Source organism: Tachypleus tridentatus, chromosome 6, assembly GCF_004210375.1.
Source record: "Tachypleus tridentatus isolate NWPU-2018 chromosome 6, ASM421037v1, whole genome shotgun sequence".
NCBI classification, from domain to species: domain Eukaryota; kingdom Metazoa; phylum Arthropoda; class Merostomata; order Xiphosura; family Limulidae; genus Tachypleus; species Tachypleus tridentatus.
The window spans coordinates 18433277-18450369 of record NC_134830.1 but is presented as its reverse complement, the minus strand read 5'-3'; the positions used below and the strand labels follow the sequence as shown (position 1 = coordinate 18450369).

The 17093-nt window shown below is 31.0% G+C and overlaps 1 protein-coding gene across 6 annotated transcripts in view; it reads right to left on the bottom strand.

Moving 5' to 3' along the window:
• Adck1 (aarF domain containing kinase 1) overlaps positions 1–17093 on the bottom strand; it is a 40389-nt gene that overhangs the window by 9633 nt on the left and 13663 nt on the right. For all 6 annotated transcript variants that reach the window (XR_013028790.1, XM_076503555.1, XM_076503559.1 and 3 more), the window contains exons 4-7: positions 11577–11780; positions 5780–5938; positions 2674–2832; positions 74–190 (exon numbers count right to left, since the gene is read on the bottom strand). Coding sequence is in view for 5 of the 6 variants with exons in the window: in XM_076503555.1 (XP_076359670.1) it covers positions 74–190; positions 2674–2832; positions 5780–5938; positions 11577–11780 (639 nt within the window). In the remaining variant the exon portion in view is untranslated. The remainder of the gene's footprint in view (positions 1–73; positions 191–2673; positions 2833–5779; positions 5939–11576; positions 11781–17093) is intronic.

The window sequence follows — 17093 nt, the reverse complement described above, 5'->3', positions numbered from 1 at the left end:
TATAGTAAATATAATATTCCCTCAATTACTTTATGATTACACATTAGTCCAACACATTACAGCTCTGTTTTACCTCTCTTGATGATATGCCCTTTTCCTCTAAAGTCGTCTTGTCATTTACTTGACAACCATCACAAAACTCCATGGTCAACACTCTAGGGGATGACAACTCCCAATAAACAGCAGGGATCTAGAAGAAAAAGTGAGTATTTCATTTCATTCTGTCATTTCATCAACTTACGTAACGAAGTGTTAAAACATTACACTAAGAAATAAAGATAAATTCAAAAGAAATTTCTCATTACCTTAAATCAGAATTCTGATTACACTCTTAAAAACACCTAAACTGTTTATTGTCATAAAATTAGCAATAGAAAAATTATGGATTTCAGTATCAAAAGTAATGAACCTCACTACAAATAACATATCAGAACTCTTTATTTTTTAATCAAAAACTACTGCACAATAAATAACAACCTTAGTGTAGTTATATAAAAACACCAAGATAAAGAAGCGTGGATTTTATAAAAAATAATTCTGTAGTAATGATACACAAGCAGGTGAGGAAAGTAAATATTTCAAGTATCAGGTGTGTTGCACACATGTGCAGTACCAGTTTCAGGAACTACTTAATATCAATAACTTTTAGTAATACATCTATTGGAATATGATCATAAGCACAATTAGCTTTTATAAGTTTAAGGGCACAAAAACCACTTCTGAAAAAATTTGATTTCAAGTCTCTGCCACCTTAAACCAACTGGACTGTTTCTGTTGCTTTTCTCTGAAACTGCCTTCACTGTGTCAATCTACACAATCATCTGATAAGAAACAAAAGTAGGAGAATTTAATTCAAACTTCCAAAGCACGTATCAAAATTATATTGTGAGCAGGGCAAAAGGGGATATAAATATCCCTGAACACCCCAGTTGGCGAGGTCATCTTTTTAAAACTAAATACCTGCCACAGAATTTTTTTTTTATTTCAAGATTCTGTAACTAAATATGATAAACATTTGAGGGCATAATTAAACTGTTATACACTACTTATGCCATTTCAGGCACTATGTTTAGTACATAATAGCATATTAATAGATACAAAGATTTCATTACTGTTTGTGGCTCTCAAGTTGTTGTGTGTGTCACTGCTGTTGATAAAATTAAATAACAGGTTGAACGATCAGCAAGTTTTTTGTTTTTTTTACATTTGGATTTGACAGAGTGCTAGCTTGAAACATCTTACTTTAAATTAAAAATTATAAATATCTAGTGTTTGTTCAACATATTACTTAATTGTGTTATATTCTGCACCTATGCAGTTTTAACTGTCTTTTTATAAAACTAGTGTTGACACAGCCTATGACCGTATAACAATAATAATGACAGCTATGTAATGTGTGAACTTGATTTGAAAATCTACAGACCACACTGTACCTCTCATTACTACTTTCTCCATTAGTCACAAGGTGGAATATATTTTGCTTTTGGTAAATTGTAAAATTTTACTGCAAGTGGAGTGTGTTCAACTTGAAGTGTTTTAAATGTTTTGTTTTTTACAAAATAAAACTTAATGCACTTAATACACAAACCTAATGTAAAACTGCAGAAAAGAAAGGACAAATAGCTTTTTATAGCTATGTTTTCCATACTGTCTGTACAAGTGCATAATGTAGATAAACAAGTAGCACTGGGTGTTTTGTTTTTAGTGTTAACAGTAGTCTACAAATGCTACACTTCCTATATTTTTCCTATGATGACAAGGTATTTGGGTATAGATGCTTTTTTTACCTACTACTTCTTCAAAAGAGACAATGCTTTAGAAGCGTTATTAAAAGACTGAATCATGAATATCTTGTAAAGATTACATTCATATTCCAAACCACATAAAAGAGGTCAATATATAATTTTCAACACAGATGATTTTCATTAAAAGTTAATATAAAAATTACCATATACAGAAGTAGATAAGTGAGGTTATTTGCAAATTTTAAACAAATATTTGATCATTCTTCATTATAACAATTGACCAAAGAAACCTTATAATACCCATATTAGTGAGATGGACATAAGCTACTGAAGCGCGTTTCAGAATTGACGTCCATAACGAATCTACAGATGAGTATGATCTCCAAGTTTCAGACACTTAGTATTGAAGACTAAGTTTTGTTAATGTAGAGAAAAAAATATTTATCTGATTAAAATATGTTGATCACACTTCAATATAATGCAATCGATACATAAAGAACTATTAAATTTCATTCTGAACATATGTTTATAAAAATTAAGTAGAATTTATTTAGAACATAAATCCTCAACACTTGCAAAAGTTTCATCACTGTATGCTTAATGTTTACAAGTTCACTGAAGGCAATATTTCCCAACATCCAATTAAAACTGTGAATAAGAGGTAAGTTGAACTGTTAACAAATGCTATACTAGTAGAAACTATTAAGTGGGTGAACACTTCAGCTCAGTTTACAAAGCATTTACTAAATGTGTTCATTGGGTAAGATCCTGTGCTCAGGAAATTCAAAAATAGGATTGCCACAAAAAATTTACCAAATGCAAGCTCGTTGTTACATAAAATCTTGATATATAAAACTAATCAAATAAAATAACAGTAACTGAATATCTAAATATTCAAAGAATATCTCACAAATAAGAAGAGAGTTACCTTTAGCCATGAAAAATGTGAAAACATTCTTTTCACTTGTTCTGCATTTCTTCCTTCATGAAGAAAATCCAGTTCAAGAGGCAAGTTTCGCTTCGTTTCCTCAGCTAACCACATAAATGAAAACTCTGGAAACATCCACTTAACAGTTTTTACTAGCAGCTGAATAAATAAAAAAAATATAAGCAGACAACTGTAATATTTGCAGTTGTTCACTGTCATTACCATTCACTTTTACTTATTACAAAAAATTTCAAAAACTTCAGAAAAAACTTTGAAAACCAAGTTACAGGTTCAGCTCAAAAACTATTTGGTGAAATGTACATTATTGCCTCTAATGTTTTATTCTGTTATTTCATATTTTGACACACAAGCACACATAAAACAAAAAAAACATTCAAAAAATGTGTTAAACTTCAGATTATATAACAAAACTTTTTATTCTTGTTAGAATCAAATTCTAGCAATAAAATTGTAATAAAAAAATTAAATTATGAATAAGGTTAAAATATCCTTCATTAAGCTTGACACTCTCATTACAGGTTATTAACTAAGGTCAGCAATTCATCATGTTTGTGGACTCGCATTCAAAAAAAATATTTTTTGAATACTATTGTAAGAATGAATGACAATAAGTTAGGTTCCAAATTGAAGAATACAACTCAAATTTTAGTATCATACATTAGTTTTTTTTTATTGTTATTATTTAAGAGTAAATATTAAAATAAAATTCTAAATAAATTTTTTTTGTCACGTGGTATGTTGAATGCAGCTTCGATTCAATTTAAATGTTTGTGATACCAAATACAAAATCTATAGTTTCCTACAAATTAGAAATTCAAACTGCTGATAGTAACAAGGTACAATATGAGAACCTCTTATTATTTCTATTTGCTGAAATGTTATTACATTTAGCAAATCAATAACAATGGGCTCCATCCACCTCTTTCACTTTTGGAAATACTTTGGAAAGAAAATGGGAAAAATTCCAATATAATTTATTTGTCTCAGATCACAGAAGGAAAAGGGTAAGTGAAAATGTTGTCCACAAAACAATATTCGTTTTACCCAAATAAAATTTAGTTAATAAACCTGACAAATTACAGAACATTTGGTTATTTCAAAATGTATATATAAAACTTAAAAGAAAATATTTTGGTGCAACAAATTACAGGAAGTGAACAAAATAGTTCAAAGTTTGCAAGAAGGAAAAATCCATTTTCTATACTTCTTTATTTACTGCTCTACTTTTTAAGAAAAAAACTGAAACTTAGGAACTTCTTTGTAGCTAAGTAATAATGTATATTGCTATATAATGTATTATGAACAAAACATGACTGTATTTTACAAAATATTGGTTCACTAGAACAAACTGATGACAGGTCTTTTTGTAAAGTTTAGATTATACTATTGTTTATGGTAACATGAGTACAAATGCACTCCATAAGTGCACAATCTGTAATATTAGTTAGACAAGGCTGAAAGTTCAATAAAATAAAACTAATAATTATATATAGCTTTATGTTATGAGATTTCAGATACTTACACCAAACATTCGTGTTTTTCTCTAACAATCTGTAGCCATTTTAGAAAGGAAAAAGTTTTATTTATATCTTATTTCCTAATCTTTTAGAGTGGTTATATCATACAGAAATACAACAGTGAAAATAAAAGACATAAAATTTGACATTCTGTGATGCACATAACTATTTTAAATCTTAAAATCAAAATTCATTTGAATGTTGGGTAGTCAACATTTGAAAAGAAAAATGCACAAGCAAATCATTACTTAAAAAGTTTTAAAATTTACTTTAAAAAAAATCTGATACTCTTTGCACTAAAACCTTGTAATGTTTACTGATATTCATAATTGTATTATAACTATATTAAAAGCTATAATATGAAAACTAACAAGTGTGAAATGGTTACAAGGTCAGTTACTTGGACTGAGCCCATAGTGAGAGAATTAAAGGGAAATTTGTTATATTTGTATGTATGACTGGATAGCATTATGATAAACTAGAGCAGAAAATGAAATGCTGTTAGTTGAAGTAATTTCTGATTGAAGTCACCAAATTATGTCATCTTAAGTTTTAAAATCTTCAAAGTTAATCTTTAAAAATTATAAAATCCCCAAATTATTATTCACTGCAACAGTTTTTTAATTTAATTTATATATTAAATTAAAGTCAATGTTATATTTATTATTGTTTTATATATATATATTAGCTGTACATATTACTCCCCTTCAGAAAACATATATCTGTGGTGTGTTTGAACATTTATGAAGATTTCTTTTTACCTACAAAATGTTTCATATCTTTTGTAGATAATCTTACTGTTGAAGAGTTTTTCTCAATAAGTTAGTAATAAATGACATGTTTTCAAAGTTGAGGTGTTTTTGTATATCATTACCATGTTTTAATTTTCTCTGCCAATACAAAATTTAAATTTGATGTTATTAGAACTTTCAAAGTTAGATATTTTTGTGATTATATTTGGCCACTATAACTCTTCCCAACTACATTTGTGCTTAACTTTTATAGTACAACTAGCAAAACAAAAATTCAAGATACTACCACAAATAAACAATATTTTCTCATTTTCAGAAATGAGTTGCTCAACCACAAACACTGTAAAAATGTATTTGATGCAGTGTGAAGGCTTAGGTTTAAAAACATTCTCCAATAATATAGGACCACCTCACAAAAACACTAGCCATTACAAGAAAATAATGCAGCATCACATTCAACTACATAATCCTTTCAGGGGTACTAGTTAAATATATCTATCAAACTTTAATTACAAATTGTTTGTAGCTTAGTAATACAACTGAATATGAAACAGATTTAAAATAAAGATAAATGTTCAACAAAAGATTATTCACACTTGAAATTTCCTGGAAATCCTATGAAGAACAGGATCTACTTACAATGAAATACAAGAGTGTGAAAATATTTACTTTACGTCAGTATGAGCTCACAGGAAATACATTTCATCTTTCTTAATATCAGTTAAACAACTTAATAATAAGAAGCACATAACAGTTTTTATAATTTTACAAGTTAAGTAAATTTAAGAAACTGGTTTATGTCCAAATGAAACTAACCTCCATTGTTGCCATATCAACCACAGAATGTGCCCTTACTGGTACATGCTGAACTTTAACAGCAACCTTTGTGCCATCTTTCAACACTGCTTTATGAACCTGAGCAAGTGATGCTGCACCTATTGGTTCCTCCTCAAAACTGCTGAAAATGCTAGATGGCTGTAAGATGTAATACAACTTAATTTAATTAATCAGTATACCATTAATGTACATTTATAACACACACATCAACAATCTAGTTTTGAATAAGAATGACAACATTTTCTGTATACCACTACTATTTTTTCTTAAGCATGCACAACATATCCTTGTTTTCAGTAACAAAGCATGCAATCTTCAGCTGCATTCATCCATATACAATTTATAAACACTTATGAGTGAAAGCAAAAACTATATAACAATACGTATACCACACTGTATGGGATACAACAGACACTGCAGTGGTCAAGAAGCTACTTATATCACCAAATTACACAAACAATACCCCTTATGCTATGAACTAGATTTAATAAAAGAAGTAACTTTTTAACATTTATTTGTGTGAAAGGTACATGTAAATGCCTATTCTATAACATTCAATTACATTCTAGCTTCTTGAATTGCTTTGAGCTACAAGATCAAACTGACAGAAAGAAATGGATGAAAAACAATGACAACCCTTCTTGAATTGCTTTGAACACACCACCAAACTGACAGAAAGAAATATATGAATGTACTTCAACAATTACAATTAAGATTGAACCAACACTTAAGAGGTGCTGCTAGTCTGTCCATAATTTTGCTATAGACATGGAATATGGGTCATCATTTTAAGGTAACTGCATAGTGTATTGCTTCATGCTTTCAGTTCTCTGCTTGCCAAATGTAGCTAAAAGTAAGATAGCCTAAGTTTCCTTGAGACAACACCTAATGAAATGTATTAAAAAATGGTCCAACTTTCCACGCAAGGCAGGGAGATGCTCACCAACAGACAGTTCAACAAGACAAATTCTATAACTTATGAATATTATTAGTTAAAATAATGAAAACTTTTTGTTAACTATAAAAAAACAATAAGTAACCATGCAGTCTTCAACATTGTCCTCTAATACCAAAGGTGGAAGGTTAAAATTTTCCTAAACTGAAAATGTATTTCCAATAGACACTTCTCTCACAAAAGATTTAACTAATACTACACTTTACTGGTGTAAATTTTCACTTGCAACTAGCCTTGTTACTCTCATTTTATTACTGCATACTAACGTACAAATCATCATATAGCAACTCTCTGCCACTAGGCATGTAACACTACCTCTACTGTAACTAGCACCCTCTCTAATTATGCACGTTAATCACTTTGAGACTGGTCATAATTAACCAAACCAATTCATCTTGGAAGTGGAAAAGACAGGTGGAAGATGTAAGAATTTGTTGGAAACACATTTTCCATTTAGGAAAATGCTAACTTCCAATGAAATATTTTACCTCTTCTCACAAAAAGCTAGAATCCTATGCCAAACTGGTATAAAGCCAGTAAGAAGGTAATCCCCCTTTAGGAAGCACCAAAGAAAGACCAGGAGGTGTGATAAGGAATTAAAAAGATTCAACTTCCTTACCCTTCAGTAATATGTTGACAAATATAAAAGGCAGGGACTTGGAAGGACCCCAAGAGATACTGAAATAATAGGATCCCTTGGAATAAAGTGGTTAGGGTGTATTAGACTATAAATGGGAATCCAACATCAGCCAACACCTACCAGCATCTGGAAGTGTACATCAGATCTTCATTAGAAAAACAGTTCTCTACCTTTTGCCTCAAAAATGAGTACAAGAGGAAAGAGGAGCTCCAATACCAGGAACCTATCTCCACATGTGCACATCCAACACAACCAATGCCAGATCCACTGGAAACTGACATCCAGTAGATGGAAGGAACAAGGAGAGCTCAGATAGAAGTTCATCTCTGGTCCAAAACCTGATGGAATTGGGAATTCTGTTGACCAGTCCACAGTTGAAGTGCACCCAGCTTTACAAAAGCAGGAAGACATGTCCAGCTACAACCAATACTAGGAACTGATAGCTAGCAGATGGCAGGAAGATGGACTAAGTTTGAGGTTGCTTTTTAAATTCAAAATCTGGCAGCATTGGATATATATTATCCAGTCTGCAGAGGAGGAAGGTACCAGTCTAACAACTGTCAGGACTTGTGATTGGACCATTTGCAACTAGCACCCACTCCTCAGGAACCTACATCAAGGGGATGTCTCAGCTAAAAGGACAAAGTGCAATACACGTAAATGGTAGTGCTACATTCAGCACATGTCAGCTTATGGAATTGTACATCAGATCTGCTGTAGGAAGACTGTCAATACCAATGATACCTGCAGAACACCATTCTCCTACTCTCAAACTGAGTGATATTGTACACACTCAGAAAGACAAGCTTCATGATCCACAACTCTAGCAACTAGGAACTGATAAGTTAAGAGCTGCATAACAAAAAAACAACAAAATTTAGTAAGATTGGGGTCTAAAATAGTAGATACAAGCTTTTAATTTATATCTTAATAGTGTAATGAGTAGTATAACGTTAAATTAGGCTTTGTATATGTAACAGTTCTTTAGGCTTAATTATCAATTAAACTTGCAGCGAGACTGTAAAACAAATTAAATAATTGTTTTCTTTTATAAAAACAGTCTAAAAACTAATTGCCACACTTTGGTTAACAGTGTTAAAAACACAATTTAATCATAACAAACATTTATTTCAACCTTGCAATTAATACAAGGGTTAAAATTAGTCTGAGAGTTAAGTGCTCTGTTGTTAGGTATGGTAGGTGCAATGAATAGATTTTACCTGGGAACTCTGGACTACTATGGACTTTTAAGAAAGTAATAGAGATGATCCATTCATATGTAGAATTTGCAAGTTGGAGAATATCATAACTAAAGTTGAAATAGATAAAGAGAAATATAAACTGTGGGGAATTACAGCAGGTTTTTAGGAGGACCTTAATCTTTTACATGCAATGAAAGCATCAGCTAAGATTAAAAATGACATTCAGGAAGTTAGACAGGTTAGTATTAGGGTTAAAAGTAGGGAACTTAATTGAAAATATCTTATTCTATCAAGCAACAGCTTTCAGTTCTTGATTTATGTAGATGAGAAAGTATTGGAGGTAGGGAAAGCAAAAGGAATAGAGAAAGATATGGATTTTGAATTTAGAGTTTATAGTTACAGGTGATTCCTTGACACAACATGTGGATAGAATAGTCCATGGGGTAAACAAGGAGAAAGGAGCTAGATTATGCTATCTGTGGACAGAGGTGGAAGACATAACTGACAGAGAAAGGTATATAATGAAGGAGAATAGAAATGATATAGTTTTTGTTGTGCACATAGGGGTAAATGATATAGGGAAGAGCTTGTCAGAGAAGCTAATTAATAAATACAAGGAGTTTATAAAAGCATACAAAGATAAAAGCCATAAACTGTGTTAGGAATACTGCCAAAAATTAATTGTGGAGATGAAATTTGAGTAAGTCACTAGGGCTAAATACTAGGCTAAGGTTAATATAAGGATGAGCAAGTTAGCTGATATGAATTGTGAAATCAGTTTAATTTGAGAAGTGAATGTTTTGGAATGGATGGTTTACACATAAGAAGGAAAGGATCTGGCATATTTGGCTATTAACTCAGCTGAAAGGGAAATTTTAAACCAGAACTGGACAGCAGTGAGGGCAAAGATAAACTAAATGCAACAGAATTGAGATGCAGATGAAAGTTTAGCATACAAAATTAGTATAATGGTAGTTTTAAGAATAGGCTGAATTATTATCTTAATGCTAAAAGTATTAAAAATAAAATAGATGACTTTAGATCACTGGTATGAATAGAAGATTTCCATGTAATGGGAATAAATGAAACAGTTAAATGTACAAGTGTTGATGACAGAAATTTTTTTGAAATACATGTTTATAGGTTATTTAACAGACAGCAGTAAAAAAAAGTAGGAGGAGTGGTTCTATATGTAAAGTGCGAGTTTCATTCTGTTGAAGTTGAGAATATTAAGGAAAATAGCAAGAAGACTAAATAATTTGGGTTTCTGTTAGTGGATATCAAGGGGAAAAGCTCTTAGTATGAATTTGTTAAAGATCACCAGATGTAATTACTGAGAAAATTTAGAGTGAGGTTAAGATTTCAGCTGTTAATGAAGTCATAATTCAAGGTAAATTTAATTTAAAACATTGACTGTGAAATGGTACAGTTAAACCACATGGAAGAAAGATTTCTAGAAACTGTTCAAAATGGATGTCTTTGCCAACTGGTCAAGGTTGGTTGGTTGGTTGATTGATTGATTTAGTGTTTTATGGCACAAAGCAGCTAGGCTGTCTGCACCAAATGTCCGGTAAAAATATATCCATCTTCCCGGTCTCAATAGATTGCCAGGCTCAAGTAAGCCCGCCAACGGATGGCACAGCAACAAAAAGTGACAAAGTCCAACTTCGTGTAAGACTATCGAAACGATTTTAGGATATGTAAGAGCCCCCCCAACGCATCGAGTACGAAGAAAAACTCTCAGAGTGTCCAACTGCTTGCGGACAAATCTCCCAGTCAGAGGCTGAGTCTCAATAGATCGCAGTATGGTGGCTGCTCTACTAAGTACAACACCCCGACTGATACCTAGGTCGTCTGCAGACGATTTGGTGCCCCCACATTTCACCGTGTGGTTCAGTATCAAAAAGCAACAGGTACCATCTGCCTGTCGGATGCTCTCTTTCAAAGGGCTTCTTTGACAAGGTCAATTTCCTGGGAGGAGACTTCAACCACCATCTAGGGTCACCCTCAAACGTAGGGGGCATGAATGATACCATTGCAGTGACTAGACGGGATTCTGACTTAGAGACGTTCAGTCATAATCCCATGGATGGTAGCTTCACACCACTGGTTGTTCGACCAAGCACATGTACCAAGTGTCCGAACCTGCGATTCCTCTCATACTGAGCAGGATTTACTATCGCAACGACAAAGTCATCAGTAGGGTAAAACTAACCTGTCTCATGATGGTCTAAACAGAGATCACATTCCCTATTAGTGGGTGAACAATTATAAAAGAAGAAATTAATGAAAATAAAAAACATGTGGACAGGTTAATTAAATCATGAGCAAAAAACACACCTAATCAATGACTGCTTGATGTGATATGATGTAACATAAGGAATAAAAATGTAGAATTACCATATGTTATTGATGAGCAATTTTGTTCAACAATTACTTTAAGGTGGGCATTACAAGTAGCTCAAAGCTTTTGCTCTGAGAAAAACCAATAGTGCAAAAATTACCTTTTTAAAGTCCATGTTTAGTTTATAGGTAAAGTTAAAATTTTTCTGTCACTAGGTACAGGTAATTTAAATAAATTAACCTAAACTTTCCCATCACTGGGGATGGGTACTTTTAATTTTTGAAAGCATGCTACACTTTCTTTTTTTCTGAATTACTTTTCTACGATTTTTGTTTTTAAATTATGGAACATCTGAGTAGAAGTAAAGCACATTTTTAGTTTGTAAGTTTTTAATGTAAATTATTTAGATTCCCCAGTAACCACTGGTGGAGTATAATTCAACTTAAAACACTATAGTATAGTACATAAGACGACCAGCATGCTGTCTCTAAACACTGGCATGCAGTGATACCTAATGTTTTGTTTCACTTCACACAGTTTCACATATAGAATATTACAACTATCATTTTCTTGACCAACAAACCACTAATAAAAAAACAGTATGTATTTCAAAATTTTACTGGACTAACACTAACCTCAACTTGTAAGTCTTCTTTGATGACTTGAAGGATATCACTAAGAGGTGACTTTGGAGCATTGGTATGAAGCACTTTCAATGTAGAAACATATTCTTGGGGAAGTAGGTAGTCTAATGCTCCAATGTGTTGTCCAACTTTGATGAATGCACCACCATTTTTACAACACAAATCTAGTAGCTTTTGGGCTGACCGGGTGTGAACCTGTATAGACATGTACATATGAATACATAAATGTGTGCTTGTGTGGACAGACAAAAATTCACATATGAGTAATGTATGTATCATAATGGCAACTACTTCTCTTTATCAATGACAACAATTCAAAATGTAATGTAGTAAGCAAGATGGTGTTTTAACAGGTTTTTTTTTTTATGTGTACAAGAACATTGTCAACTTATATGGCAGACTCTGTTATACTTTCTATTTTTCAGAGCTTGTGTCCACCACATGCATAATTCTACCAAAGTAACTAATACACATATATATACCCTTTGCTTCAAAACACTTCAATCATTACACAGTTCTCCTGTAATTCTCACGTTAAAAGGCAAGTAACTAATTGAGAACAAAGTGAAATTTAGATACCTTTTACATTATTTTCAATCATAAAACATGCTGTTTTGTTTGTATTATGTTATGCTGTAACATATAATAAGTGTAACTAAATTATAACTCCAAGAAGTTAATTACAAAAAGTTAGCAGAATTATTAAGCACTCCAAACATCTATTTTCTATGAATTTAAAATAACTAGACAGAATCAATTTTCAAATTAAATATATATAATTACAGCTATTAGATTTAATTACAGTAAGAAAATGTTAAATTTGTGCTTTTCATTTACAAAATGTATGTTGAAATAAAATAGGTATTACTATCTCTGTACCTGAATGGCTAAATTAAGAAGCTCTATTACACTGACTCTTAAAGATTCAGATTGTCTACTAGTGAATTGTAACTTGTTATAAATCACATCTGATGACAAAAGTTTTCTTTTACTTTCAACTAAATCCTTATAAAATGTCCAAATGAAACTTCTGTAACTAGCATTTAGAATTATAGTCTACATCAAACCAATAAAGCCAATTTTGATATAACCCTCTTTCTACTGGTCTTCAATTTTCTCTGAGGGAGTGATAAGTAATAATTAGCAAGCAACATCCACTCAAAGTAAGATACTTCTCAAAGCAAATGTAAAAACTACAGTAAGCAGCATCTCACAAACAAGCAAAGTGAGAGGAGTAGAAATCAAACTACAGCATACAGGTTACAATTTTTACTTGTAGGAAACTTCTCTTTGGCTAATGAGTGGTATTATGACCAGAATGCAAATTACACATTCAAAATAAATATTAAAATACAAGTTTCAATTCAACTTTTTTTTTTTATAGAGAATTTTTAAAGTGCATTATGTTAAGTAAAACTAAGTAGATAATTATTTAGCAACAAACAAACCATATCACACTATTATTCCAACTGTATTGCATTCAATCACTTAAAATGAGATTAAATCAACCTCTGAAAACTAGTTCTTGATTACAAGAAAATATTAAAGTAGCAATTCAGTGTGAATGTTATTCATACAAAGTACATAAAAAATCATATCAATGTTTCTACTTCATATACACACTAAACCTAGTATAAACTGCTTTTCTTTCTTTTGAAACCTTTGATGAAAATTCCAATTCCCTAGTTTCAAAATCATGAATATTTTCATATGAATGTCATTTTGAAACTGATTACTGAAAAATCCAAACATAGTGATCTCTTATTTTTAAAAAAAGTTATGCATAATAGCTTGTTTCTCAAATTATGAGCAACACTATTAAGGACTACCTGCACAAGTCATCCCTAATTTTGAAATGACAGACTACAGGGAAAGCAGCTAGCCAACAGCACCAGCTACTTGTTGTTAGGTTACTCTTACCAGATCAGAGAGTGGAATGTGACAATCACTTATAATGCAACCATGGCTAAAAAGAGCAGAGCACAACTGCTTTTATTTGGTTGTAACATGAAGCAAGCCACAGAACTTAAGGTCCATATCCTTGTGTGTTAACCAATGGGCCATGCTTGGCAGTGTTGCATGAACTGACAGAAACCTCAAACACACAGTTTGGTATGTTAAGTAGTGGGCATTGCTTGGCCATGACACATGAAATGGTAGACCATAAAAATGGGAGATGCAGACTTATATTCAGTTAGCTTTCTGATCAAATTAAAATTCTAAATATAATGCACCATTATAAAGCTAATAAAACTTAAATAAATCATACCAAATGTACTAAAAGACATATACTACTTTGTTGGTAATGTATACATTAATACATATGACTATGGTTTACACTCCTTATAGTTACTGCTATATAAAGCTAAATATTTATTTTAGTTTGAATAACAGGATTTGATGTTAAAATACAATTAAAATGTGCATTATTTATATTTACTACTGCATGAAGCTTAAGCTCTTATCTTAATCTGAGTTAGAGAGATACAATATCACTTGAATATGAGTTTCATTATGCAGAAAAATAAAAAAAGTTTCAAACCTTTTTCAAAGCATCAAAATATTTCATGTATATTTGTAGTATGGGAAAGGAAGCAACTCACAAGGAGATGAGGACCAATTTTACCAAGATAAACAAGATTTATCTTGCAAAGTTTGTCATTTATTTTAATGTTATGTTTGTTCATCTTGTATCATTGCATACAACATGCAAAATTTGGTTGTTTCATTTAGAATAAATTACCACTGACATCATTGCTGACTATATTCTTGATAGCACACCATAAACAAAAATCAATATGTACATTATGTAAATAAGAATCCAAATTTTGACCAATCAGAAAAATTAAAAGGAAAAGATGCACATGTTCAGTGTAAAATCATCCACTAGAAAATAAAGGCAGAAAAAAGCAGTTAATGTGAACAAGTTTTGTCCAATCATCCTTCACTACTTGTTGAGTATCACTTCTTAAATATAAATTACCCATAAATGGCATGATCGTATAAATGCATAATTGAGCATGGCATGATTGAATAAATGAATAGTTAGGCCTGGCTTCTCATTTAAACAAATTGACCTTCTTGTAAATGTTTCTGTTCTTTGAAAAAGAATTAAGAAAATGTTTTCAATCCTTTTAATAGATGTTAAATTTTCTTAATGAAACTTTTGAAATATGATAACCCTCTAAAATCAGGCAAGATGAAAGTGCCCATGTTACAGCATTGTTTTTAGTAAAATTCAAATGGTTTATTAAAATATCTTTGTTAGTAGTGTCAGTAAACTTGGTACCACAATATAGTTTATAATTCAAAATTTAATATTTTGCATGTTTTAATTTTGTACTTTCAAAACAAAAATTAACTCAACCTTCACTTTTCTGTGTCATGGAACATTTCTTCAAAGTTGGTCATTTCCAATTTTCTTCTACCTCCATATAATTTAACTTTATGTAATTTCATAATTATACCATGCATAACCTTAAAACTATCTACACAAAAATTAAGGTTTCTGCTTTACAGAGGTAGAAGCAATAAAGTGAAGGGTACATGTCATGACTCACACAACATCCTGCTTTTAAAAATTATCAAGCAAATTCTCCCTGGCAACTGCTATTAGATTGCTTGTACCCAATAGAAAGCAAAGATTTAAATATTTTTTAATTGCTTTCTTTGTTTTTTTGTCTTTGCTGGAGCTAGCTCTTCTTGGCCAAATATGAATTCTAGTTAAACCATTTCTAGATTAGTTAAAAGTCAAAATAAATTAGTTTTTAGTTCCCCACCCCTTTTTTTTTTTACATGCATGGTAATATTTTGTATTCTAAATTAAATATTCAAACTTTGAAAATTTATTTTCTGAGACCACATCATCGTTACTAAGAGTTAGAGATAATCTTTAAAGTCAAATTCTATAACATGATTACAAAAGCTTGAAAAGGACAACAGTTCAGAAGTACTAAATTTTAGTTTTCAGTCAACAACACCATTCACAGCCAACAATTGCACTCTTCTACAATGAATAATGGAATTGACAATCACATTAAAACATCCCCACCACTGAAAGAGTAAGAATGTTCAGTAACAAGGACTTGCAGATTGCGAGTTGAGCACCCTAACCACCAGGCCAATGTCAAACCCATTGTTATAAAAGTAATTAAAATGCAATACCTATAAACTTACTAGATTAGATAGGAAATTGAAAAGTTATATAAATAAAATATTCTTAATGACTGAATGCAATAAGCATTGGCACAATTGTGTAATTTGACATAAACATGCTGGTAACTGTATCTGTTGTTTACACAAAGCTGTGCAGCATAATAAATAGCTATTACCATAGTGTAAGATAGTTTAAGTGCAACTGTAAAGAAATAAAGCTAAATGATAAATATATTATCTTTGGCTGTAAAATAAAATGTAATTATCTGTTATGATGTGATGTCATCTTTGAAAAGAAAAAGGGTAATTTATATATGTATTTCTTATTTTTTTACATTATAGTTACAAGATTAGGTAAATAGACAAAGTCATTTGGTATTAAGGTAGAGATAATAGATAACATACAACATTTCACTGAAACATTTGACTTTGATTTAGGAAGTTCTAGAGGTTATACAAATTAAATAAGAAATCTGTAAGGTGAAAAAAAGGTTTTAATTTTAACAAGCAATTGACCCTGTACTCAGATTCTGATTCCATAAATTCAGATAAATTTTCAGTAGAATTACTTAACTTAAAAAATTGAACTATGTTTAAAAACTTTATAATGTTTACTCAAAGATGAACACATATTTGTGAAAATACACTCATATTAAGTTATAGTATGTACCTTCAAAGTAAGCTGGCAATTGCAAGACTGGCCAAAGTGACTAAGCCCATATACATTCATCTAACAATTGAGTGTTACCATAGATATTACATCATATTCTTAAAACAATGAATTACTAAGTAAAATGAGAGTTTAATTATGGTATACATGCATTTTTTTACAATGTTTAACAAAATAATGTTTATCACATGTCAACATTTGTTAATCTTTCAAAGAAATGTATAATAATAATACACTTAACTATAATAAGAACGGAGTTTCATTAAAATGCTACTGTCACTGACTTATGATGACTTCACTTGTAAGGTTTAGTCTACTTACCTTTTCCACATTGAACATGAATGTACTTAAAGAACTAGAGTATAGCTGGTTAAAAACAAGAAGATCAAAACATTCACCTTTTGGAAATTAATTTAGAATATACATATCTAAGCTGATATCAGATAAAGTATTCATATCTCATTACATTTTCTTTCTACAGCACTTCTGATTAAACACTTTAAAATTTAAAAGTCTTGTAAGTCATCAATTTTAATTTTATAATGTATAAGTATTACTAATATATTCCACTGAAAATGTTTCACACTCCATGTTTCAGCTGCCACAACAGTGACAACAAAGTCAATACTTAGATATATCATTCATAGTACAATAATATTTAACTCCTCCTGGATATATATTAA